General features: G+C 39.5%; 1 protein-coding gene across 1 annotated transcript in view; it reads left to right on the top strand.

Annotated features, from left to right (window-relative positions):
- Positions 1-1,881: 1,881 nt before the first annotated feature.
- The window catches only part of LOC150079151 (putative chitinase 10), a 59,949-nt gene continuing 35,099 nt past the window's right edge, over positions 1,882-26,731 (top strand). Inside the window, exon 1 of the mRNA XM_090383682.1 lies at positions 1,882-2,140. Coding sequence (XP_090239808.1) covers positions 2,138-2,140 — 3 coding nt within the window. The 5' untranslated portion in view covers positions 1,882-2,137. The remainder of the gene's footprint in view (positions 2,141-26,731) is intronic.

Raw genomic sequence — 26,731 nt, forward strand, 5'->3', positions numbered from 1 at the left:
GGCAGTTAGTTAAGTGAGTATGTTAGTCTATTAGTTAAGTGAGCCTATTTTAGGGCTTCGGGCAAATGTGAATAGACGATTTTCCAAAGAAAATCTTCTATTCCATATTGTGTTTCCTGGCATATTATTTACTCCTGGTCTAGCGTGGCTATCTTTACAGTAGAATTGCCATTCGTTGTTTTAATTTTATTTATTTATTCGATTTGATTTTATTTGTTTTGGATTGCTGATGTGGACGATGAAATTGTTCCAAAATTTTTGCCTAAAGCTAAAAATCACGCTATTAGGTTATCTCCTTTGGTATCCACTGCCTGGTTACCCATACCTTATTATATTACTTGTTCAGCGCCAACGTGGAAGAAGTTCAGTAGCAAAAGCACGGCCGAAACTTCAGAATAAAGGGTAAACGGCATAGAAACAAATAAAATTTGGTATGTATCAAACTTGAACAAAATAGAAAGATAAAACTCTTCTAATCACCAATTGCTCGTTACAAGTGAATTTATTCCTTCAATATCAACACAGTGTTCGCAAATTCTCATTAAACCAACCAAGTGAGGAAAAAAATCGATATGAATAAAATACATTCGTGATGTCAATGCAAATGCCGGCCATTTTGGGTTGTAATCTTCATGAGGAAGTACTCCTATTGCAGAACTGAATGAAAGTTTACATCTTACAGCCTCAGTACGAACTCAGATCTTCCAATGAATTTCCCTTTCTCTTTGACCCACTTCATCCATCCCAGTTCAAGAAACGAAGATCTCTCGAATCGAATGACTGTTTCGCTTTTCACGCCACCATGATCTCCTCGAGCCTTCTGGCTACCACTTTCCCTTCATGGTCTATCGGACTCCGACTGGCTGGTGGCGATGAACCTTCGTCAGGGAAGCGTGGGGGAGACACTTGCGGACAGAGTGAGTAATTTTTTTGTGTTCGCAGGGCGTTCGTCTTGTTTTCTTGAGCAGTGTGGACCAAGCACAGACAAGAGACATCACCAATTACGTGTAACAAAAGAGTTTAAAACGCAAAAAATACGGATAATTTCGTTATTCCGCAAATAGAGGAGATGTCTCAGCCAATTAATTGTCAATGTTTTTGCCCTCCGTATCTTCATTGGTAGCTTCCAAAAGAATGAGACGTCTCGATTCCACCTGGTGTTTGATAAAGCATTGTACAGAATTTTACCTGGATACCTTATAATCCAGGAAATCAACCTCCTTACGAGAACACTACCGGAGTTTTTTTTACGCTATTATATTCTGGAAAATATTACAGCGCCTCAATGGCAGGTCATTATCTGGTAAGTATACAATTTCTTCTTAATTTTTAGTTTGAAAGCCTTTTATTTTATCTTTCTCTAACACTGACTGAAGATTAAGTGTCATTCGTCAGACAAGAGAGAAGAATAATTAGCTTTTCGCTGTGTAAGATGAACTTTATATATAGGTCCAATCGAAAATCTATGCGCAAGCGCACAAATCCACAAACGAAATCTGTCTAATTATAGAAACTCTGCTCACAGAAGAAAAACTCAATCTACTCTTCTTACTAATAAAATATCCAAGACAATAGTCTTCAACAGTAAGGATAAATGATAGGGGGATGATGATAGCGAGTAAAAAAAAATCTCCAAGTCCAGAGCAACTCAGGCGTCATCTAACAAGCTTGGAGTGTCTCTCTCGCCCAGATACTGCCGGCTACAGCAAAGCAGTACTCTTACCTCACCTTACTCTAATAGTCACCTACTTTTTAGCTTCACTATTGGCTATCTGTTCACGTGACCTAGTTTTTCTGTTCTGATAGGCCTGCTTGCCAACTTGCAGAATTTATGGTTAAAACTGAAGGCTTGCTGCAAAGGTTGTTATTCAGTCTTCCACCTACATGTGACAACCGTTTGTCTCAGCTGGATAACTCCGTCTATGGCTCGGGGGACTTTTTCTTAAAATTTCACCCCACCCGTGCCCCCTGTTGTTCGCCTACTTCAGCATAACAGGTGGATTTTACCAAAAATCGAATTACCACATAAAATCTTCTATCACTTTTCTCGGGTTATTACCATAAGGAAAATATTCGCAGCCTGCTGTTTCGATAATTTTGACCTCTCATTCAGCTGTTTGACTTTACACCGTCGAATATGGTAAGTGAAGTTATTCAATTTGTTTAAAATCATTAGATAATCATTGCTTAGTACATGTGAATATGAATTAGTTTTTTAAAACAACAATATGGAAGTTCGATTTAGCAATCGAATCCAATGCACTTAGCATTAACAGTTGAGGTGAATTAACATTAGTGTTGTTTATAAACCAGTAAATTATAAATCTTTCAACAAATAAAAAGCAAAACATTTTTTCTTTCTGAAAATCATCGTCAAAAAATAATAAATAAAAATAGCAATTAATAAATAAATCGGAGTTCTGAAAGCGCGTGAGGCGTAGAAAAGTTCCATATTTTTTTTTAAATTTCAAGCGTTTTAAATGATGATAACTGCCAATAATTAACAAATAAAATCCGATTTTCCAATTGTTCGTTTTAATGACTGGATTTTTCCAATCCAATGTTTGTTTTAATGACTCTATTTAACGTTGAAAGAAACTGAAAAACTGCACCAATGCAAGCAAAAATAATGCAGTAATTCAAAGATAAGTATATAGAGAGAGAATTTTAATTGCGTTACGATAGAATTTAATATTATAATTAAAGTTTCACTATATTATAAATTAGAATTGCTCTCAAAAAATCTGTTAATAGATTTGTATTACATTAAACAGAAATAAATAAGTATATTGAAAGTATAATTATAAATAATTTTGTTTTGTAATTTTCAATCAGGACTGTTTCTGATATTATAGAAAATTTCAGTTATAAAGACACCTTATTTAAACCTTTATAAGTTTGAATCAGTCATAGGCGTATTAAAAATAAACATAAGTGAGCATGCGCCATTTAAAGTATAGCAGACGATGTGTTTTGTAAAATTATAAGAGAGTGCAGGAGGCAGCAGCAGCAGCAACACCCGAAAGGCTGCTTCACTGCTAGTCTACTCACTTCGGGGTCATTCTCTGCGCATGCGTCATTATTATTAAGGAAGACTGAAGGCCGAAATGTAGGTCTGTTCTTCTCGTTTTCTACTTGAGCAAGCATGCTGGGTGAAGAGTGGTCTTAGTGGAGCAACAGGATATAGGACAGATCGATGTATAACGTGGCAGTATTAGTCCTACGCCAGGCGGATTGGAAAACAAATATTCCTGATTGTTTTGTAAACAGACATTTGTATTCGCACCTCATTTTATCAATGTGTTTGCCACTCTGGTTGAAAAATCCATCTTAAAGCAGAAATACGAGATCTTTCCCTCCTCCTCTTTCTTTGCTGTTTGCCTACTTTGCGAATGGACAACGATCATTTTTAGATCACTTTTTTGCACTTGTGGGTGAGCTAAATCGCTGAAAGCAAAGAGGAAAGTGCGAAGAGGAGATGAAACGATTAAGTCCCCCCATATTTTTACAGCTAAACAAATAAGAACGAGTTCTAAACTGTGCTTGATTTGTAACTGAAGTAATGTTGGGAACTTGAGGATATGATCACCAGAAAACATCGCGACATATGAAACAATCTATCTGTTCTGTCACTGACCTTAAAACAAATGTTATTCATGATTAGTGATAGATCGTATCAGAATTACATTTTGAAATAAATTAGGGCTAATGGGAGCAGTTTTCTTCGAGATTTTCAACTTTCAGAAACTCAGAATCCAATGGCATTCGTTGTGGTTCGGAGACAAGTGATCAAGCATCAACAAAACCAAAATGTGGGGGAATTCTAGTTTGAAGTTTTGCGCATGCCTAGCGCGCTAGCTCATAAAGACAAACAGGGAAGTTAACGGTACAAGAAAAATCAGAGAATTCCAGGCTGCCGAGAAAATATATCAATAATAACAACTGATTATTCCATTTCTAAGAGGTCGTTAAACTTACATTTCGTGCTGTTAGGGCTTATGACGTCATGCAAAGATAATAAATCGCAGCAGGCGAGCACGATCGAGGGTGCACGTCTATCGCTCGCCATCTTTTTTCCATATTTTTCTTTCTCTCTCTCTCTCTGTCTCTCTCTCACCAAGGACGTGGCACGTCTTGTCCGAGAGCGCAGATCAACAGCGCGTGTCGACAGACAGCAGCAGGTAAGTAGGATGCTGCTGTCTCTTACGGTTCATTAAGCATCCGTCCAAGGCCTGTGGAAGAGGTGCATATCTCATAGTCTAGTTCGTGCAATGTTCGTCACGTCTCGCGCTGCGGTTTGGTAACGTAGGCCATCCACTTTTGCCGTTTAACCCCACTGACACGAGAATGCTAATGACAAAATTGGGAGGTGGGGAGAGATTTTCTCACACGTAAGAATTTCAACCACTGCCATCTATAAGTTTGCGATCGTTAAAAGGAAAACAGGTACGCATCTAGTTGGTGACGTCGACATTGAGTAACCAGGAACTAGCGGGTTTCGTTTCTCTCCTGAAATATGCGCGGTGGCTCAATTCTGGATGGCTTGAATTTCGGTTTCCTTCGCAAACACCTGGTGGGTACTTGGGATTCCTTAAAAGTTTCCGGGGCTGACTTAAGCTAAGTCTGCGTAATTAATGACCAAGAGTTAGAAGACTCATGCAGAAATTTCTGCTTGAAAATTACTTTGGAATGGAGGAAAAATTTGCGATTTCATGTTCACTCTGTGAATTTGTGTTCTTTAATGAGCAAAGAGATCTATAAGTTGTTTTATCAATCGCTAGGAGAAGTGGCTTAGGTTACATTTAATGAGTTATAATAATGATCACTTTGTTGGTTCCAGATATTTTTTTTTCGTAAGTTGAAGACACGTTCAAGACGAAAACTAGCTGAATCTTTCAGTATTTTCTTCACCACTCGGAGACACACAAAGTTTATCGACCGCTCTGAACAGTAATATTTCGCACGCACAGAGGAAAATTTGGGCACGCTCACATGGTAATATTCATTCCTGAAAAAAGCTACTGAAAGATGCACGCACCATTTCAGGCACAGCTTTGAGAAGTGACATCGGATGGTACAGCGGGTCTCTGGAACGACTGGAGATAAAACTTGAGATTTCATGATATCTTAAGAATAGGATCCCATTGGATAAGACTTGTTGGTTTGAGTATTCATGTGTGAAGTGCGTGCCGATGATACGGTCTGGTAGCCTGATGAAGCAACAGCTGATGTAACGTGCGGCTTTTCATGGTAATATCTTATTCGAGGTTCCGGCCAATTCTTCAAGCTTACACTAAATAGAAGGTCCATTAATAAAGAGGAACTTCAACTTTAGGTGCCGTTTCTATTTCGCTGTTAATAACACCACTGTTTGAAACCTTGATCAAGATGGATTGGTGTCCGACCTGGATTGAAAATCTCTATACATATTTGGGAACAATTATCCCCTTTATGAGCCTTGAAGATCTTTATGAGCCTTGAAGATCAGTCGTTAATTATGTGATATTTACAATGCTTAGATTGACGAATTTAATATATTAATAATGCACTCACATTGTAGGCACATTTCCTAATTTATCCATAATTTTTAGAACATTTAGAAACTGTTAACGAACAAACAGATCCGCTTCATCTGTGAGTTTTCGTCAATATTATCACACTGGAAATCGAAAATGCAAGCATTAGAAGCTAATGAGTGTGTTGCAAAATGTAACAGGTAATTTTTATATTTGCAAAAACAAAATGCGTTTCGGATCAATGAATCAGGCTGCACGCTTGATTGTGGAACCTGTTCTCTGTTGAGGTTTCCAATATTTGCTCTAACAGCATTCTTATTTGGAGTTGGCAGGGGTGGGGGGGGGTGGAGAGAGACTGAGTTTTAGAGATGAACTGCTAAGTCAAAATGAGCAGTAGTTGAGTTTAGTTTTTTTGTCTTAATTTGGGTTAGGAAGCAGAAATACAATAAAATTATTTTTACAAGATCAGTCTTGCCCAAATAGTTTTATATACGTTGTACGCTCATGGAAATCCTCGTCATACTGATTAAACGCCACCTTCAGAGCAGAGACTAACTAGGAATTTTGTAAGGTGTTATTCCCGAATAGCAATCAATCAGCAATGCACTTATTTTCCCAGTCCAGACACTTGAGTTTCCTGTTCTGTTCCAGATACGGGTCTACCAGAATCAAGGCCATGACATGGATAACCGGGGCTATTGGGAAGTGGGGGGATAGAGAGAGAGAGAGGTATAACTTTATTTGTAAGGAATAAAACTGGTTGTGACCGACTGTTTCTTAGTAACAATTCTGCTGTCCAGGCATAATCTAGGCTAGCGACCTCTGTGAACTCAAAGGGTGCGAGATATCATTCTCATATCTGCGGTTATTTCCATCATTCTCCCCCCAACACACTCACGACAAATGCTTATCGAAAACCTTCATATAATTTTAATTCTCAACCCATGAAACTAGTTCCGAATAATTTAGCTGGTGAAGTTCCTTTCTTAGAACATGAACACGTAGGTGCAGATCTGATTCCAATCTATGCTCGCTGTGATCCCACGGTATATACCTCTCCCTACTCCTAGGGGGGGAATATTTCCTGTCACAGAAGTGCACTGTCCGTTATTAAAATGAGACCAAATCGGGCCAAGGATAGCGGAAATAACTGTGGCTTAGACCTCAGTACCTGCAAGATACCATCTGGTGACTTTACTGGTTGACTCATGTTTGCTCACGTGAATCACTGAGAGAGAGAGTTTGCGCATTATTTTGACTCCTACCTTAGTATCTACCATACCACAAAAAAATAGGCCAAGACACGTAGCATAGAAGCGATCACATTTTTTCTTTAAAAGTACCCTTAAAAGTTATTAATATATTTATCCACTATACACAAGCTTGTTTGATTATATCCGTCAAAATATTTTGATACCTATCATCATTTCTGTGATCTGATCATTCCAGACCTTCAGTTTTCGTTTAAGTTCTCCAAATACTTGGAAGTCGTAAGGCGACAGATCTGTATAATGGCTGGTCCGACACTTCTTATCCGAATTTTTTGAGCATCTCAGTTTTTCTTAACGACGATTGGACTTGGTTGTTAAGAAGCCTCTGAAACCCTCCTCACCCCTTTCTTCAACTGCCAAGAGACCTCTGATCTTGTTTTTAGTGTTCTTACACAAACAGTTTAGACTCATCTGACAAAGTGTGTATTTGTTAGGTGGTTCTTGTGGCTCTCACAAATCCGCTTTAAGTACTCTGTGATGATGCACAACTTTGCAAAGCCAGTCTGTGTAGGTTATGTGTTGTTAGACTGGTCTCTTAGTTACCGGGAAGCACGATCACCAGGAAAGGACCTCTCAGCATCTGTCCACTGCACAGGAAGCCGGACCAGGGACAGTAGGAAAAAAAAACCTGCGGGCTGCCTGCACCCTTGCAATAACGAGAGTGAAGGGAGCCAACAGAAGGAGCATTTTATATGGAGGCAGCAGAGCAGAAGGCACCCCAAGGCGAAAACAGGAGAGGAAAATGCTTAGTGCAAGAAGATGGGGATGTCCGTAGAGAAGGGACGTGGGTTGGGGCAGGAAAGAGAAAGTGCAAAAGCGTGCTTGAGTAGAAGTTCTGCCTGCTACGAGGAGTCATCTGGGAAGTTGGGGTATTAGTTGATTTGATTATGGACGAGTTGATTCACTGGTGCTGGAATGATCAGGGTGGTGCAGCAGAGCAGAGCAGGAAGACCGTCAGAAGAGGCTTCAAATCCCACCAGGGTATTCCCCAGTTATCTGGAAGAAGTGAGTACGATGGTGCTTTCAGATCAGTGCGCCATTCCTACGAGGAGGATGCCCAGTTGGGTGTTCATTCATTTCTGATTGTGGCTGTAGGCGATGAGGGAAGAGGGGGTACGCAGAGAGGTAGCGGGGTTTCAGGAACATCTGATCTGGATGTCTAATTTATAGGACCAGCGCCTCTTGAAGACTGCAGGCATACCTGCTAAAAGCTAAACACCCTTCTTTTTAATCTAACAGTTCGCTTTCGGACTGAGTATGTTTAAATTTAGATCCAGTAACAGTTGATTACGTATGTCCAGGTAGATGTTACACAAGTGCATTATGTGATGCCAGTCCTCCTGTTCTTCGCATTCACAATGGGCATCATTTATAAGCCCAAAGTCCTGAAGTCGCTTTTTGAATTACCCGTGTCCTAAGAAGAAAGATAGTACTGTATGTACATTAGAGAAGAACCAGTTAAGTCGCTGTTTGTTGAGGTGGTAGTCACTAGATAGGAAGAGATTGGTAGTACTGCCTTTTGGAATCACCCCAATTTTAGCCAGAGGGTGACAAGTTTCTGCCAAGTACGCCGGAGTTCTTGTTTTGGAACTGCATCGACAAGAGTTTTTATCCCGAGGAGTCCAGCTCTTTTATTCTTTCTAATAGCATGGGAAAGCCCTGTGAAGGCCTCTTGGAGGTCAAGGGGGATAAAGCTTGTCAGTACTTGTAGTGCTGCTGTTGATGTCGTTCTACATGTCCGAGTCATTTTTAATAACATCAACCCTTTATCTGCAGGATTAGGTTCCTAGTGCTGATGATGGGCAAACGATGGAACCATACGGCAGCGTCGTATGTTATGATCGGTACAAAGACAGCTGAATAAAGAAGGTGGAGTGCACGTTCCTTCAGACCCCAAACTTTGCGGGTGAAGCAAGTAAGCATACTTGGCCTTCTCTTTCACGGACTTTAGATGTGGAATGAAAGTTGTGATCATCTAGGGTAACACCTAAATATTTTAATGAACGTTGAACTCTGAAGAAGTAGGATTCTACTTTTATCTGTAGATATTTCCAACTTATTCTCTTCAGCCCAAACCGACGGGGCATTCAAGACGGTGTTGGCTCTGGTCTCAATAGCCTTGTACTATGCTACTGTTTGAGGTGGGTGTGTTCTTCGTTTTCTTTGTAACCCTTTCCTTGCACGCTTGAGAGAGGAGCGGAGATCTGTTAATTCCTCTGACCATCAGGGAACTGATTTTGGATGTCGGGTACAATTTTTCATCGAGGTACGTCATGCTTTGTGGAGTAAGTCTTGCAGGAAATTAGTTTCCAGATGGCTATTTATGGTTCGAAAGCGCTCTGCTGAATGGTCATGAAGGGCATCTCGGATAATGTTCTCAAAAGTATCCCATTTGGTAGTTCTAGTGGAGAATCTGATGGTATCGTGAACGTACATCAAACGAGTAGAGGTACTGTTTCAATGCTGTATGTTATTAGTCGATTATCACTGGTGGTGGCAGTGTCATGTACTTGCCAGGACCAGTAACATTCCATACCTATACTTTCTGAATGCGTCTTACAAGCACCACACAGTAAAAATTTTCGTAATGTTGCTTTCAAGTGGTCAGCGAACTTAAACGAAAGCTGAAGGACTGTAAATTGATGAGGTTCAAAGATATGGCTACAAAGAAAGTGCATTTTCCTAAGGACACAGCACGAAAAGGTTGATGGCACAGTGTGACATGTGTGTGTTAACACTTTTTGATAGGAACTTTGTGGTTTTTCTTCTGCGCTACTTGGTCATTTGCATTTGACTGTCCCTTGTACGTACAATTATCATTACGCATGGAGCTTATAAATGGCAGTACCTTGGAGTCTTTTTCGTAAGCGATCAGTTTTAGTTTGCCGAATAATTCAGCGACCTTTGTAATGTCCGCGAATCTGACTAGGCAGGCATTTAAAATTGGTATTACAGCGCATAATAGCATTTGCTAACTGTGTAATATCTTTTGTTTACGTTTAATAAACTGATCCGCTATTAAATTATTGATTATTGAACATTTGTTACCACGAGAACGTTTAGTCATTATAAATGTTTACATATGTAAATAAGTTCGGTTGTCAGAACTTAATATTCATTGAAATATGCTTCTCCAAAAGTTGATCAACCATTAGGTATATCTCTCTAAAATTCGCCACCTCTCAATTCCAGAGGACGCCCGATTTCAAAAAGTTACTTTTATGAATTAATAAAATGTAAATCTTTAATTAATATGAGTAACAGTAGAGGAGTTTTTGTACAATTTAGTAACAAGAAAACTATTGTGGTAATTTTAACCTAAAATTACAGAAATTAAATAATTTTGGACACGTGCTTCTGATTCGAGTGAGAATGTTGGCCTATCTAGAGAGCCTCACCTAGTCGGGGAATGGATCGTGAATGTAGTTAACGATGTTTTCTGTAAGAAAAAGAAAGGAGAAGGAAAGGAAACGGCATTGCGAATTCTTCAGACAATACCATGTCCGACGACCTAGTCCGAAGTCTCAAAGACCACCACTAACCGGTGCTGTCGTTTGTAGGGCAAACAGCTGAGTAGGAAGGATCTAATGATAATTACGACACGTCCAAGCAGGTATGGACACACGTGGGATTTTAGAGGCCCACACATCGCTCACTGGTTTTATCAATGCTACTGCTTATCGATTTAAAGAAGTGACTCGATGACCTCATTTGTCTTCTGTTCCCATTTGCTCTCTCTCTTAGTGAGAAAATTGTCACTCATTATTCCAACAACGGCACACTAAACGAACATCGAACCAGAGGAAGTCTACTTTTTTTTTTTTCATTTTAATTCGAACCAATTTTAATTGACCACGTTTATACTTACCTAATTAAATACACGTTGGCTGCAAAACATCGACGCCAGGAGTGCCAAAAACCTGATATCAAAAGCACGCGTTCCAATCAGCAAGCTAATGAGCTGAAACGTCATTTGAAAACAAAACAGAAAATTAAGGAACAGAATGGATTTTAATGGCATTCCAAGCGCACATTGCTCGTTTGCAAGTATCAACTCAAGAACTCTTTTTTTCGATCTTTTCAACTTTTGAAAGGAAACAAAAAAAAAACAATCTTTTATTTTTGACGCAAACAAGCCAGGTGTTCTCGTCACACGTGCAAAATGAGAGTTCGTAGAAAGGGCAATGTCCTCTGTGCATTCTGAATTCTTGAGACATTAAAGAATTGGTTCAGAGAACAAATTCTTTTAATGCCTGTTGCTAAATGAAAAAAAAAGAAAGAACTAACTATTCCTGGATCCTTTGGATTCTACCCAAGGAATTTGAGAGGCAATACTTCGGTAAGCCCTCAAGTTTAAAAAAAAAAAAATGCTTTCTTTGAAACAAAAATGCTTCAGAAATTGGCAAAAAACGTCCTAACTGTCGAAATAGGCTACAAGAGGAGAAAGGTCTTTTTACACGTTTGGCCTCGTCTTATGCAAAATGAGCGAAAGATGAAATCATGATAAAATGAAATCAGATCTTGGATCCGCTAGATACAGCAACAAAAAAGAGGAATTCCGCCATCCTAATCTCATGGACACGGCCCGATTACTATTACAAAAGAGAACGATACAAAAGCCATAAAGCAGCTACTCAACAACGCTACTGGAGAGCCGGATAAATTTCCCGATTTTATGAACAGAATTAGTAGTCCTTTTATAATAGATTCAATGCTGCAATGTATACATATATCCGATATTTTAAAATTGGAGTCCTACCGCAAGCACGGACCACATATTTTGCGCAACCGATCCGCAAAAATGCAAATTGAAAAATGAATTCCCGGCTAACTCTCATACACTTACACTGAGTCTTACCAGTCAGATCCACAACAAGCTACCCCCTGGATACGGTCCTACGCATACAGCTAGTATTAAATAACGAAGAACAGTTACATATTATCTTTTTCGATATCTCCTCTGTGTATAATATTTCTACACCGCCTCATTAACATTCAAGAACACAATTTTGACATTGGTGGATACCTACTAAAATGCTTTTCTGAGGAACAGACTATGGCTTTACCATTTCAGAGAGTGGATTTTGTTCCTTTTCACACCCTTTGTATGGCCTATCCAAGGCCCTACCTTGCAGTCTTTCTTGGCTTCCAACACCAATTTTATTGTCTCTCTTGTTGGCTTAAAAATATTTTATTGCTTCTAGCAAGGCAAGAATCAACAGAAGAAGCAAGTCAGCAAGCCAATAGAAACATACGAAGCCTAAAGAACTATTTAGACTTCATTGGAATGCATCTGAACCAAAGTAAACGAGGGCAAATGACTAGCTCCAGTTAAAAAAAAAAAATTAAGAATAATATATCATAAGGCGTGTGTGTGGTTTGCCGGATGAAAAACCTGATTTTCGTGGACTAATGTGGGATGAGGTTCTTACTTTTTTATCGCTTCGCTCATAATGAAACTAAAACATGCTCTGCTCCGTAGGACCTTGCGCTTGCAGTCTAATATATCACTAAATGTCTGCTGCCAATACTGTTATAGTTACCACTTTCAAATTGATTTAGGGCTCGAATATTTGTTCCTGAGATGGCTGAATAGAATGGCTCGGAAACCACTTGCCATCTCACAAGTCATGATGTTTTCGAACTTTAACATCAAGCCCCGGAAGCTGTCGCAAGAAATTTGCTCCCACTCGCTCAGCATTCACGGGGAAGTTAGATATGCCGAAGGTAGGAAACATAATTTCTCGCCCCCACGGCCCCGGGTCTCTGCTGACCCAAGCTTACCACTGCGCCCCTCATTCAACATGCTGTACACGCTTCGTTGATTATTGCCAACAAACATCCCAGAAGTATTTAATAGTTTGATGATTGACCCTGAAAAGCAAAGCTCCCGTATACAAAAGACAAGTTTTTGAGGATTCTTTTCTTCTCATCCAGTAAGGAATAATTCCTCCTCACATTTTATTACCGTCTGAAGTAAGTGTTTTCTATATTTCTACGCAACCAACTGTAACTGGACTATGTGCGTAATTATTCTTTCTGCTGTACTTTGCTAAATTTTAGTGGTATGTGGATTGCTTTAGAAATCAACCTTTCTAAATATGTCATCTTGCAGGGTCTGTCCATTCTTCTTCTTTTACCAATGCTTACTTATTTTGTAAATAGATTTGCTGTCACGCAAACAGATGCAAATAACACATCTGCAAATATTTCGCAGGCGGAGCCCACGTGTACCGCAATGCAAACTTTTATATAAAACCCTTCTAGCCTATGGCTGTCCAGGAGTGTCTTGCAATGATTAATAAACAGATAATAATTTATAGGGTGGGAATCTAACTGCGGTTTATAAGGCTCAAAAGGCGGTTGGTCCAGAAAGATCACGATGAATATTGACGGATTTAAACAGTTATTTCTGAAGTAACCGTTACAAATAAACACCACAGCAATACGAGCTGTTACCATGACGAATGTTTGCTCCTCTAGGAGAAAATCCTCGTGAGATGCAAAATCAAAAACTGACAACGTCTTTTGTATTCTTTGTTTACTGAGGCAAGGAATAAAAAGAGAAAAGTTCTCTGAACCGTGGCTGATAATATAAAAATATTTTAAGCATGAGGTAAACAGCGATGATCAGGACACAATGCAGTCGTGCAGAACTTGCATACTGGATTTGCAAGTGAAGACCATCTGTGTTTGTTAAATTCAGTCTTAACAGTTTACTACAAAGTGTAAAGACAATATTCGAAGGTGAAGATAGTGTACCAGCGCAACGATCTCTCAATTAAAATTATGCAAAATATACGAGTTTTGATAATTCTATCGGAATGCATCTCTGGCTCATTTCTACAGAATAATTCTGTCAAATATTTCAATGCGACTGTCACTTCATCAGAACCTTACACTTTGGCGTTTATGTTGCGTTGGAAATACCTTCTTATGGCTGCGATAGCTTTCACCCGTTATCTCGTTACAAGCACTAATGATAATGAATTCAAAGTTAACAGATAAAGGTGGCAGTAACTGGATCTTAGATGTTGTTCTTCCAATTACGAAGCGAGAATTTATGACCTTGCCAAGCGATATTTGCTTGAAACAGTCAACGAACATAAATGACGCCGAATAAAAAGCTGTAATTATCGAGTTTTCTCTTCCTGTTGTCCTACTAACGAATTCCGGGGCACTCCTGGAAGAATCGCAACACGAACGAATGCATTTCGTATTGCTTTGATGCATGCCTCCGAGGTTGGCAAGGTTGATGCCATACATACTGATTGCGCTTTATCTGCTATTTCACGGGTTATAAACACTGCACCCGGATTTTTTGGGCAAAGGGATGTTCATTTTACTAATGTCAGGGTTGGGTAGTCTCATTTATTTCAGCCTTCTTGGGTTTCTTTAACTTGGGTCAATATTCCAGGAAGTCAGCCTGTACAGAATCCTTCTCCGTGTTTTTCTTTCACGAGGGGGACAGAGGGCTGCTATTTGGTACGCTGCTTGGTTTTATGGGTGGAGAAACAGCAGCTCGATACGATGCTAGATGAACACATACATCCTTAATGGCGATTTCGGAGAGTAATAGCGGCGATTATTGAGCATTGGTGTCAGGGACAGGTCATATGATACAAAACCGAGCCATACACATGATATATCCGTGTCATGAGTCATGTGCAGTGCAATATGGTGGGCTTTCAGGTAGATCACCACGTGCACATTTTTATGGAATGTCTCAGCGTCACATATAAAAGATTCAACGTTCCAAATGGGAACTTACAGCAACCAGGTTCTTATATTCTGTACGTTTAGAAATCTTTTACCCAAATGTTATCTAAAAAAGCTCCATCCGACGCATCTAGGGTAAAATACGAATAGAGCTGCTATGCAGACTCTCTACAGTGTGATGAATTCTAACATACAGTTTTGGGGGTGGGACGAGGGGAGATTTTTCTCGGTTGTATATCACTTCTTATTTTATCAGCTCAGTTATTCCGCTTTTGATGGCTAAATAGAAAAATGCCACTGGAGGATATACTTTCGAGAAAACTAGTCCAATCACAGCACCTGTTATTAGAACCCCAAGGCAGTGTCATAATTTCTTAAGTTTTATCTAAGTTAGTGTCCTTTGTGGTCGAAGAGATCATTTCCTTGTCGTAATCTTGACACACCCCCATAAACCAGCGTGACTGGGAAGTCGGAGCGAACTAAAATTTTGATGTGGGAGTAGCGATTGGTTATGTTCTTACCCGGCGCCTCGTACTGTAAAATGGTTCGCGCAGATTAGAGTACGGAATTTAGGATCATCCTGGATAATTTGAAAACGATGTGTGTCTGTTAAAAGTTGTATCAAATCAAATAAGTCAAAATGCAAATTGTATCCTAATAGTGACTCATCCACATATTGGATTACCAGTTCTGATATATGCACGTAATTGTAAACTAAAAGCACATTCAAGGATCAAGTTCTTTATTTTAAAAATAAGAAACCGAAGAAACCGAAAAAAAAAAAGTTGATACCAGCTTCCCTTTCGAACTATTCAGTGCCGATGGTAAAAAGATAGTACAATTTTTACATATCCATCAGTAAAATTCCGGTGTATTTCTATTCAACAAGCTCGATGTTACTGCTGATCTGGCTATTTGATTCTTCCTTGAAATGCTATAGCAATCTAATGTACATTGGGAAACAAAAAGATTTCCACCGTGCCATCAGTTTGCACCACGAACAAGGAAACATTTCACCTACAATGGGAGTGTGGCTTGGAACAGCGATAACTACGCAAGAAGTGCGTAATTCTACTTCTGTTGAAAGTTTCTTATGATGAGAACACGGCGAGAAATGCAGGTGTTTGGTATAGCACGTGCAATCAGGCGTAGAGTTGCTATCGCTGGTGCGGAAACGTTATGGAGACAAGAGGGGACACGCTGTACCATGTCGATGAAATGAAAAGGTCGGTGGACTTCAGGATGGTTAAAATCAAGGAATTAGTAAAATTTCAATAACCAGACATTATCCGCATCATTATTGGGAAATCCAAATGATGAATCCTAGCTTTAGAAGGCACCAAATAAAACAGGGATAAAAGAAAATCTCAAATGGGGTTGGGAGGTGAAACTGGAACACATAGTTGTTGGTTCTTCTAAAATAAAAATTCCCCATTATTAATTAAATCAGTCGGTTTCAAGCCGGTGAAGGTCTTCTCCGAGTACTCTGATGGTTTTCACACAGACAGACCTCAAAGCACAAGCAGTACGCAGACGACTTGATCTCTAAAAAGCGTAATTTGTTCTTTCAATTAATATATATCGCTGAAAATGTTAAAAACAACGTAAAGAGACTGAATTAAAAGGCTTTCGGGATGCTTTTTTGTGTAATGAAATGTTTTTTTTTTACTAAAAGAAGTTTTGCCTTATTTGTTTTCTGCTCGAATATCATTACGGTTCGTTGAATTCGTAACAAGTGGATCATTAAAGATAAGATATTTGTACATAAAATACGGGAAAGGTTCTTACGAATCGTGCTGGACGCTTGGAGAAAATTGAATGACATAAATTTGTTGCGCCTTATCACTAAAATGTTTATCTACCAGAGCGTGCGGTGGAATGTGAATGCTGTTGGCTCATTACGAACTTCACATGACACGCTAAAACGGTGGAAGTAGATTATGGTGTAATTTTAAATGCAATCGCGGAATGTTTACAACGAGGGAAAAATGCTCTATTAGAAGAAGTGTCAGCAGATATTGCAGCACAGTCAAATGAAATAAATCGGCACACCCTCGGCATCCTGGCACAGCACAGAGACGAACTAGATTCGGTCCACAGCAATGGCCTTTCTTGCTTGACTCACGTGATTGTACCAGCCTGAAGATTTTTATCGAACTATATTGATCTCATTATCTATGTAGGCCCATTTGAACCACACAATACAAAGCGCTCTTTCATGTATTTCTGTTCCTCCAAGTTGCGCTGGAATTTATTATGACTTCAATTCTTTCTGGACACGAATCATCAAGTGTAGGGACATCGTGGAAGCGGTCTCAAGCGAGGGTACCGTGGTTTTTTCTCCCGGAAACTCGGGTGTTTCATCCATTACCAATGTGATCCTCGATTTGTATATTACGTGATTGCAAATATACTACGGTTTCACTGTGCATGGCAAGCGAAAGAAGTATTTTGCGGTAAACCTGAAAACACCAATGTCCAATAAGAGGAAAAAAGCCCATAAAAATTTCAGAACTTTTTCTATAGGTACGCTATTGAGTTCCACGCTTCGCTGGCATGGGCTTCTTTCTCCTCTAATTTAAAAAAAAAATCAGCACATAATAAAACTTCAAATAATGAAAAAAAAAATAATGATAAATGGTCAAAATTCTGTCATAACAGAAGCAATAAACAAGGGAGAGAACAGAACTTTGTAAACAGCACTCGTCTGGCTCAAAATTGGATAAAATATAATTCACTGTGTGGAACGGATACAAGAAAGATAAATTGTTCAATAGAAAGGTCAGTGACATCAGAAAATTAAAAGAACAGCGAGGAGAATAACACGCCGGAAGTTATAATGACCAGTGTGTGTGAAAGGGAAGTTGTTGGTAGAAACTTTCTTCTTAGTAATAGACGGGGAGTCGACAAGAAACGAAATAATTTTTAACGTATTTCTTGTAGCGTAAAAAGTCAAATATATCCCAGTTCATTGTTTCTCAAGCTGTGGGGATTAAATTTGGGGGTGGGAGAACTATTACATTAAAACAAAAGAACAAGGAAAGGCAAAACCATTTTCATTATTTGCTCTTTTTATTGTAAACTGTTTCAGAGGAACAGCGCGCATTTTACTTTTAAACATATGATTTATGAATTTAACTTTCTGAAATTATTTTCGTGAGGTTATAAAAAAATTATACATAAACACATATAAACAAGGGGGTGGGGGCACAGAGATTCCATTACAGAAAGGGGAAATTTCTACCTCTTCACTCGGGATTAGTATAAAGAGATTTATTCTCGATTTTTCATCCTCCAGCATGAAAACTGACTGTGAACTATCAGGTTGCAAATAGTATTCACCTCATCTTCACTTCATTCAAGCTCTCGCGGTAGCACAGGTGATAGAATTGTCGTCTTCCCCACACCGGGTGAAAGAGACCTGAGTTCGAATCGATCAGTGACGTTAGGAATTTTTATGGGCCTTTTTCATAACGTGGATGAGTAAGTCGGTCTCAAGGAAGGGTATCATGATTTTTTCTCTTCACTGTACTGGATGAAACACCCGAGTTTCATCCAGTACAGTAAATCGACCACAGAACACACGCAATTTATAGACATATGTTGCTGATGCGCATGAAACCCTAAAACAACCAAAACCTTCGGTTAAGACAGGGCTAACTACAGTTCCGAGTGAAAAGGTCTGCCGGTAACCAACGCTATTTGAACTCAGACCTTTAAAACGAACGGGAAATCACTACACAGTCACGGAGGACTAATATTGAGCTTTGAGTTATATCCACCTTCGGCTTAACCTACCCCATACTTTAGGGATTAAGGGTTAAGTGTGCGTGTTCGTTCTGCTGTCCGCCACCACCACCACCACCCTTTCGTCTCCTTAATAAATGCGAGACAAAGGTTATTTTAAACAGGAAATGCGTACGTAAGGTTGCTAAGATATTCACCGCGAGGTGGATATCTTTGCTGGTCGCGAGGTTCTTCTACTGCTCTCCGATGTTTCTGAATGTAGAGCAAAAAGGCAATCGGATTGCGAAACTAGCGCGGTATTTGGTGCTCCCTGTTCGCAAATTGACCACAGAACACACGTGGAGTCCGTGAGAAAGCAGCCGTGTTCTGAAAACGGGAGGGCCACGGGGCTTGGAACAGTAGGCCAACGCCCAACCATGACATTATCAGTGGCAGCGCATGAGTGACAAGCTTATCGAAGTCGCAATCCGGCTGTGCCGGTGGTAGTCATTCGGATTTGTACCGCTAGGTCATTACGCTATTAGCGCCCTCTCTCTCTCTCTCTCTCTCGTCGCGCACCAAATTTACACTTTTCTCTCCTAAGAATCTTTCCCAACAGTGTCATTGCCACAGTAAACAAAGTTAACCAATCGAACCCCCAGCTGAATTTCCGATCGAACTCGAGACAAAACAATTAAAATTATGTTACGGTTTTTGTGTTTAATTATTAAAGTATCTTAATTTCAATACACGTAGAAGATTTTAATGCGCTTTGAGCGTGTCAAAAGGACATAAATTCGCACATTGGGCGCCTCTAGTGGTAAATTTTGAGAACTACGAGTCTAATGATCTCGTTGTAAGGCTGAAAAGCATCTTACAGCGCTAAATGTAAGCTAACAGAGATCAGAAGCAGCTTTATTGCATTATTTGCGCTGTGAACTTTGTCCGTGTCGCTGTTCGCTTGTAATTCTCGGACTGCTGCCAATCGCGGGGGTTAAATAAAGTTCGCCTATCAGGCCTTACTTTATTACTGAATTAGGATGTCTGCGATAACCTCGGCAGGCCACACAGAAGCAAAGCACAATAGATATCAGACCCGGATAATGAATCATTCTCGGGTTGGCTTCGTTTCCTTGTGCTACTTCCACTTTTACGACTGGTGGAGGACGATAAAGGTAGATTATCAGAGGAACTCAAACGTCTGCAGTTTCTTTTATGTGCCAGCAGGGTAAGAAGTGAAAAATGCCCTAGTGGAGACGTACTTCCTGAAGTCGGCACCACCGCAAGATCGTTGACCCACACCGAGTGCCTCGCAGCAAAACACAGTGTCACACCGCTGGCAGCGCGCTCCAGGTTCTGTTCCGCCACAGTGGTTTAGTTCTTTTTGATTTTTTTTTTTGCGTCAACCTTCTTCATTCTCTTTGCATTCGGCGAACAGTCTCGTGCATTGTAATTACTCTCGACGTCCTTTTAATTAATTGTAACGCTAACATAAAGGGTATGCAGAACCAATTAAACAGCTGTTGGATGATATTGAAAAGAAAGACAGTCAGCTGGAAAACAATTGCAGTTACTTGCGATGTGGTAATTTAATTACCTCAGGAACGATCGGAGGAATGTCTGTGGATATGTTTCTACACGACTTATATGGCTTTATTCGGCAATCGTTTTAAATATTCCAGTATTGAGAGAGTAGAAAAGTTTCTCAACCATACTCAACTAAGCTAACTCAACTTCTGAGATAACCAAAATGCACCATCCTATTACTGGCCATAACAAACTTGGTTCTAGTCTTCATTGGGGCTATGCTTTTCAGGTTTTTAATTTATTATGGTATCTGGCTATCCACTGGGGAAGGGAAGTTCACTAATTAATGCAAAAAACGATCTTCGTGTAATATGCACGTGTATATACGACAGTAATTTCCAAATGTGGCCCCTATTCAGTTTAAATTTTGTCTTAATTTTTTTTCTGGGTCTCCTTTAGTCGCATTCCTAATCCTAAGTGGGGCCCCCAAGTAGGCCGAGGCCCCTGGCGTCCGCCCATGCGTTAAAACGGCCCAGTCTGCGAAGCATATCGTGTCTTAGTTTTCAGAATAACAAGGGCAAACTGGAAATAAATTTACGAAATACGAATACGAAAAATATACGAACAAACATAAAATTATCTTGTGTCTATAAGAAGAAAGACAATGAAAATACAACAGTGATATACAAAAGAAGAAGTTTAAAAGAACTAGTTTAATCTGTCACAACTATGTTGGTCTGGTTTAAATGGGATAACGTACGATTATTGCTTTTAAACCTGCAAGTTTTACAAAGCTGGATAAGTTACTCGCAACAGTGACGCAATCAAAGATTCCACGAAGATAAACAAGACCTTTCCTTGGAAAACAGAGGAGTAATAGAAAGCCCTTCTCATTTTATACAAACTAGGTAAACACCCTCTTCTCTCCAAACAACACCAACCTGACCTTCTCTTCAATGCCGAAGCAGTTCAGCAGCTGTTCCATTATCAAAATCCTGTTCCTTAATAATTTTCGTTGCTGTATTTTGTTTGAAGAAAGAAAGAAAATTCGCTGCGTGGCCTGTCAACCTACATTCCATTCTGAATCGCAGCCTTGTTCACCTTGGAAAGGCTGATCCTCCAAACAGAATAATTGGAACAGTAGTGAGAAAAGTGGCATATAAACTAGCTGTAATTTGTAAGTTACGGTTCAGAGGTGACGCCTTCAAAGTCAACAGAAGCAATTACCTTTTCTGCTCATCGTAGTTAAGTATGTGTTTACACTGCTAGAAGGTGGCTCCAGAGCGTCTCCTTGAGAATGAGTTATCAAGGGGTTCTTGACCAGCCCTTGCAGTTTCTCAGGGCACTGTTATATAACGTAATTCAGGTGTATAAACTGCAGAAGAACTAAACGATTCAATAGGATTCATAGCGAATTAACGTTTCTGTTAAAAAAGCTGTCATCTACGATTTCTCGTCGAAAAAACTTCTACTATAATAAGTAACATGCGCTTTTATTAAACGAAAAGTTTGGGTTGAATCTAGTCAAAATCCTCACCCCACAAAAAAAAAAAAAAAAAAAGACCAACGGACTTTTGGAACACACTATAGCATTCAAACTAGTTGCTGGAAATATGGATGTGGTTTGTTTCCACTTAACGAGATATTGGCAGAAAGTTGCGTCGATCTCTTCTAGGATTTACCAAGGTACAGAAGCTCCAATGCCAAAGGTCGCGTGGATTCCCAGAAGAACGCAATTACTGTTAATACAGGAAGGGCAATCTTGTTTTTAGGATTTCTTCTAAAATATATACGCCAGGACTTCTTAAGAGGGATTTAAGAAGTCCAAAAACCAGTTTTTCATCAATAATTATAACTGGCTCGTGCTTTTAACTGTATATAACTCGTGATGTGTAAAATACTAAATTAAAAGCCTCGCTTTACACGCTCTTCTGATAACGATCTCTGGAACTGCTTCATTAATCGCTAGCAGTTACCAAGATAAGAAAATTTTCCTCTGTTGTTATAGGAAACGTTTTAAATTCGGAGCAGAACATGTCCTTGACTTGTTCTCCGTGGCCTAGTTTAAAGATGTACCTGTATAAACTAACGGACTTCGCCCGATTTTCTCCAAAATAAGTCGCTCCGATCGCTACAGGAACACTCCAAACACAATGTCGTTTTGTATTTGCTATCTTCATTAAGTTGACCTGTTTCTTCTCCTTGAGCGTTACTTTGGACTATTTACATTGTGTATAGTAAAGGTAAACGTTGCCCACTGTGAGCTAGCAGCAAAGGGTCACATGTTAAAACTAAAGAACAGTTTGTTTGTTTTTTTTATTTTGCAAGAAATCCATATAAGTGCGTACCAGCTGGAATCAAGCACCAATATCAGCCCAACGTTTCTGTGGGAAGAATCGGCATGAGGCAGCGAACAAAAGTCCTGGTAGGGTTCGGGAGAATGCCAGCAGTGAATACTAGAAATGTGTAGGCTGCAGTTATCATCACCGCTGAGGTTTGACTGTGCCATAACTAAGAGGAGTGAGCGGTGCGCGCCACTTGACTTTTGCAGGCTCCATTAGGTCACAAGTTTACTGTGGCTGTTTCTCCAAGAAATTATAAACGTCTCACATCGCCAGCACGCGATTACTTATCCTGTCATCTGTTTCCGTCATCTGTGACGTAATGAGGTCAACCTGGAAGTGTTGTAATTCCTTCATCAAACAGGACCGGATTCAGTCTTCGCAAACACTCAACTTAATAAAAGGAAAATACTGGCAGTACATTGGATTGAGTAGCTTCATCTATTTCAAGACTTTAGAGTTGTAATAGATGAAACTGTGGGGGCTGACGGATAGTGAAAGAGAAGGAAGATGCGTGAATCTAACTGGGGAGAGAGAAAGAGAGTTATATACCCGCATTACAATGAAACAACATCTCTCTGAATGCATGTAAGAAATAAAATTTCTTAAGCAGGTTTATACGTATCGGAAGAGAGGTTTCAAAAACAGATTCTGTGGTAATTATATCCGAGTCTTCTATAATGGCGTTAGGATAGTAGTGTTTTGCTTTTCGCAAGAGATGTTTGGCGCCACCGGATATGTTAATTAGCCAATCAGACCATATCATCCGGTGGGATGGTCGCTTTGCTATGCAGATGAAAACAAGGAAGTGCTTTTCACTGTTCATTACAACCGGATAATTGGCGTTTACTGCAAGAGTCGTCCCCACTTGCATTATTTTTGTTAGGTCTCGTTTTTCTTACTTTTTTGTCTAATAGACGATTCAGATCTAAGGACACGGTGGTAATTAGCGCTGTCCTGGCTTCAGTTCCTTCCTGTTCCCAGGAGTAGGTCTATTTCGACACATCCATCCTTATTAGCCGGTGATTTTCGGACACTCCGAGTCAATAGAAAACAAGTTTAGGTTGCGGCTTTATTTGATAGAAGCGAATGCGTTTAGAGTAAGATAAAGAACGTTTAGCTTATAATTACGAAGTCATTCGTGGGCATCCGCTGTTTTTGTGCGATTCAAGAAAATCTAATGCGTCCATTCAAATCGACAAGAAGCGCTAATGATCATCCAATTCTTTATAACAGCTCTGCAAAAAGAAAAGTTTTTCAAGAAAGTGCTCAGAACAGTTCAATCCCCCCCATAAAAATAAAACTGAACTGCGATAAACGCTTCACTTGATATTCAAAAGGAAATTTGGTTTGCGATTATACTGAATTTTACGATAAATTCAATCCCTGTTGTTACGTCTGAATCCTCTTGTATGAAAATGTTCATCAGCGAAAGTCATCTTGACGTCAGCAAAAATCGTCAACAAGAGCACATTCATTTTTCTTTTGTTCCTGAAAAGGAAATTTTGATAATAATGCCTTTTAGGCTTTTAAATTACATTCCGTGTTGCTCTTATTTACAGGATAGAATTTTCACAATGTATCCATGAATCCTCCTGACTTATGCAACTCTTTTTTTCATCATTAGTTTTAAATTACCCTTATTAGGTAACCTTTTTACGAATATGACTCTTGACTAAGAACCTTATCAAATTAAGTGTGATTCTGGCTTGTTAGCAAATCTTCGTATTCATTTTATGTTGCTGATTGCGTTATGCAAGGTGAAAATTTTCCACATCACAGCAAATGGATCCAGCCTTCTCCTTAATGAGGTAGATTTCGTTATTCAGGCACTTTAGTGAGAACTGTATTTCATAATTTTATGAACTTAACGATTTCATTAGGAACTCTTTTACTGAATTGTGTTAATTTTGTATTTATAAGAACCGATATTATAATCATATGATGATCCCACAAGTCTCGATTTACTCATTTTTGCACAAATGGTTGGGTGAAAGTCGGTTGGTTGTTATAGATATAAAATATGTCTATAAATTCCTTGTTTACTTGGTCGATTTACTGTTTGTTGAAAAAATAAATATTCATTGGGTTATTGGTGAGATTCGAACACAGGTCTTTTTCACCCAGTGTGGGGAGGACTCTGATTATACCAACTGTGTTACCCACGAGGGAGGGAGAAAGTGTGGCGTGAACCTTTGCGCAGTTGTGGGAAACCACCGGTGGCGCCTCTTTCGCAAACACTATGTGGCGTGAACCTCATGAAGCCATGAATCCAGAAAGTTTCGTCTCCACCACTCAAGCCACTGCTGAAGGTGGTATCATGGTATGAGTGTTTTGTTTGTACGGACTGGGTCCGTTCAGCTTTATCTAGCAATGCTTTATTTATTCCAGGATTGCGATGGATTCTCTCAAGACGACAACGCAACTGTCCACCGTGAAAAAACTGTATCTGAATTATTCGAGGAATGTCCCTCAGATTTCCAATATCTACCCTTGCCACCTAATTTTCCATATTTGCCACCATATTTTTCATATGCAACAGCATACGAAAAATCCATAATTTATAAAAACGATGAACTGATTCTTCATGGCCTTGGTTAACCTGGAGTCTACCGCAGCCAGCCCTCTATATATGCAAAGAGTACGGGTCCCTTGGTGCATGTAAAGGGAAAGGGACATTTTGCGGTCCACGTTCATCTTTTACACACGGATTCAATAAATCCTAGATATGCCACTTACCTGGAAAAGCATCAAACTCTCAAAACAAGCATAATGTGGAACAGCAAACGTGTCAATGAAAACATTTATGTTATGCTACCAGTTAAACGCAAACACGTCCTACTCGTTGGTTCGAGGGTATTTTTCAATGACTCGCGAATAAAAACTAAATATTTGTGGAGCTGGCACCAGTAGACCCGAACTCTGTTTCACCTACGACAAATGCATGGCACGCTAAAATTATATAGTTTAAGGTTCCCGAAGGCGAGGAAATCCTTCTGGAACGTGATCCGAAGCAGTTTCACGTGGTTTTCGAAAACCGTGAAACCAGTTTGCGCGTACTATAAACAGAAACACTCCCGACGTGGTAATCAACTCAGAAAATGTCTCAACCAGCGAATTATTATTGAACAGAGAAAAAGAAATTAGGCCACCTTTATTTCTGTTAACATTTCCGGCTGCATGGGGGACAAGTTCTGCTGAAATAATTGGGACACCAACATCAGGCTGTTCTCTCCGCAGAAACACCGATTAAGAAGTTCTTATGAGGTCATCGAGGAAAAAACTAAAAATTTTCCTTCCAAGCCAATGGAAAATTTGGCGTTTTTCATTTGTTCGTGTTTCTGTATACTTGCGTGTGGCTGCACGAGGGTTTAAAAGCGTTAGACAGTTCTGACAGAGGATAAGGGTGGGGATAATCCATTTATAAAAAGCTCGTTATCCTTGAATGCAATTCTGTTTTCTTGTTCGTTTTTGCGAAGTTCGCACAGACGAGTATCGCCCTCTATTATTAGTTATGGTTCTCAACTTGTAATTGAAATGTTAGCACTCCAAACAGGCCTACTTAAGTTCTATTCCATGGCATGCAATTATTCAATTTAAACAAACTCTGAACTCGTAATAACAATAAACTAACACAAAAAGGACATGCATTACTTACTGCAGCTATTTTACCTTGAAACAAATAAGCGGATGGCTTCTTCAGTGGAATCCATTGTAATCAGTCCGTGACCGATCAGTTGTTGAACGTAGATCCACAGTGGTATAGATACCATCACGTGGCCACATAACCGTGTGTCGAGTCGCGAGTAAAGGGAAATACAATAGCGTAAGGAGAAAGAAATTCAAACTCATTCCACATTCCTGGATTCTCCTTAGTCAGCCACTTTCCAAACTGAAAAACACGAATTTGCCTGCTTCCACCATTACAATAGAGTACACCACATCTGCTGTCAGCTTCGATGGACACAAAACTTCATAAAGTTACTCTTCAATGTATTGCACGAGCATCCATGGCTGGATTTATCACCGGCCACCAGTTTGAAAAATCTAAGTTCAAATTCTACCGATGATACGAGCAACTTTGAAATTTTTTGGATATTTCCATCTATTAAGGATTAAGGGTATTAGGATATTTAAGTATCAAGGAAACGAAGACATGAGGTGGAAGTATATCGTGTCTGCAATCTGCAGCGCTGTCCACTGCTGTATTTCTGAGAGCTGAAGGAAGAAATCCAAAAGTCGATCAGCGCACAGACCTTGTAAACAGAACTACAAACTGATCCATAGCTAATGTTTTGTTTGTTTAAAAAGCCTGCGCTCTCCTTTTAATTTTTCTCTTTCTTTTATTTATTATTTTCGCTTTCAAATTAATTGGTTTGCTGAAAGACACCGTTTCTCAAAGAATGCGAATTTCTGCACAATATAGGATTGGACAGTCTTCAATAACACTCAAGAAAGTTGGGGCAAAGAGTTGCACTTTGTATTCAAAACGATTAAATTGTAAAGCTTACTGCAGCTTCAGTTAAGGACGTGAAAATACCAGGAGGACATACCAAGGCGAGATCACCAGAAAATATTAACCAGGTAAAGGAGCCCAAAGAAGTCGATCAGACATGGGAAATCTTAAGTT

This window comes from Mastigoproctus giganteus, chromosome 10 (genome assembly GCF_048544385.1).
Source record: "Mastigoproctus giganteus isolate SK-2022 chromosome 10, ASM4854438v1, whole genome shotgun sequence".
Taxonomy (NCBI): Eukaryota; Metazoa; Arthropoda; class Arachnida; order Uropygi; family Thelyphonidae; genus Mastigoproctus; species Mastigoproctus giganteus.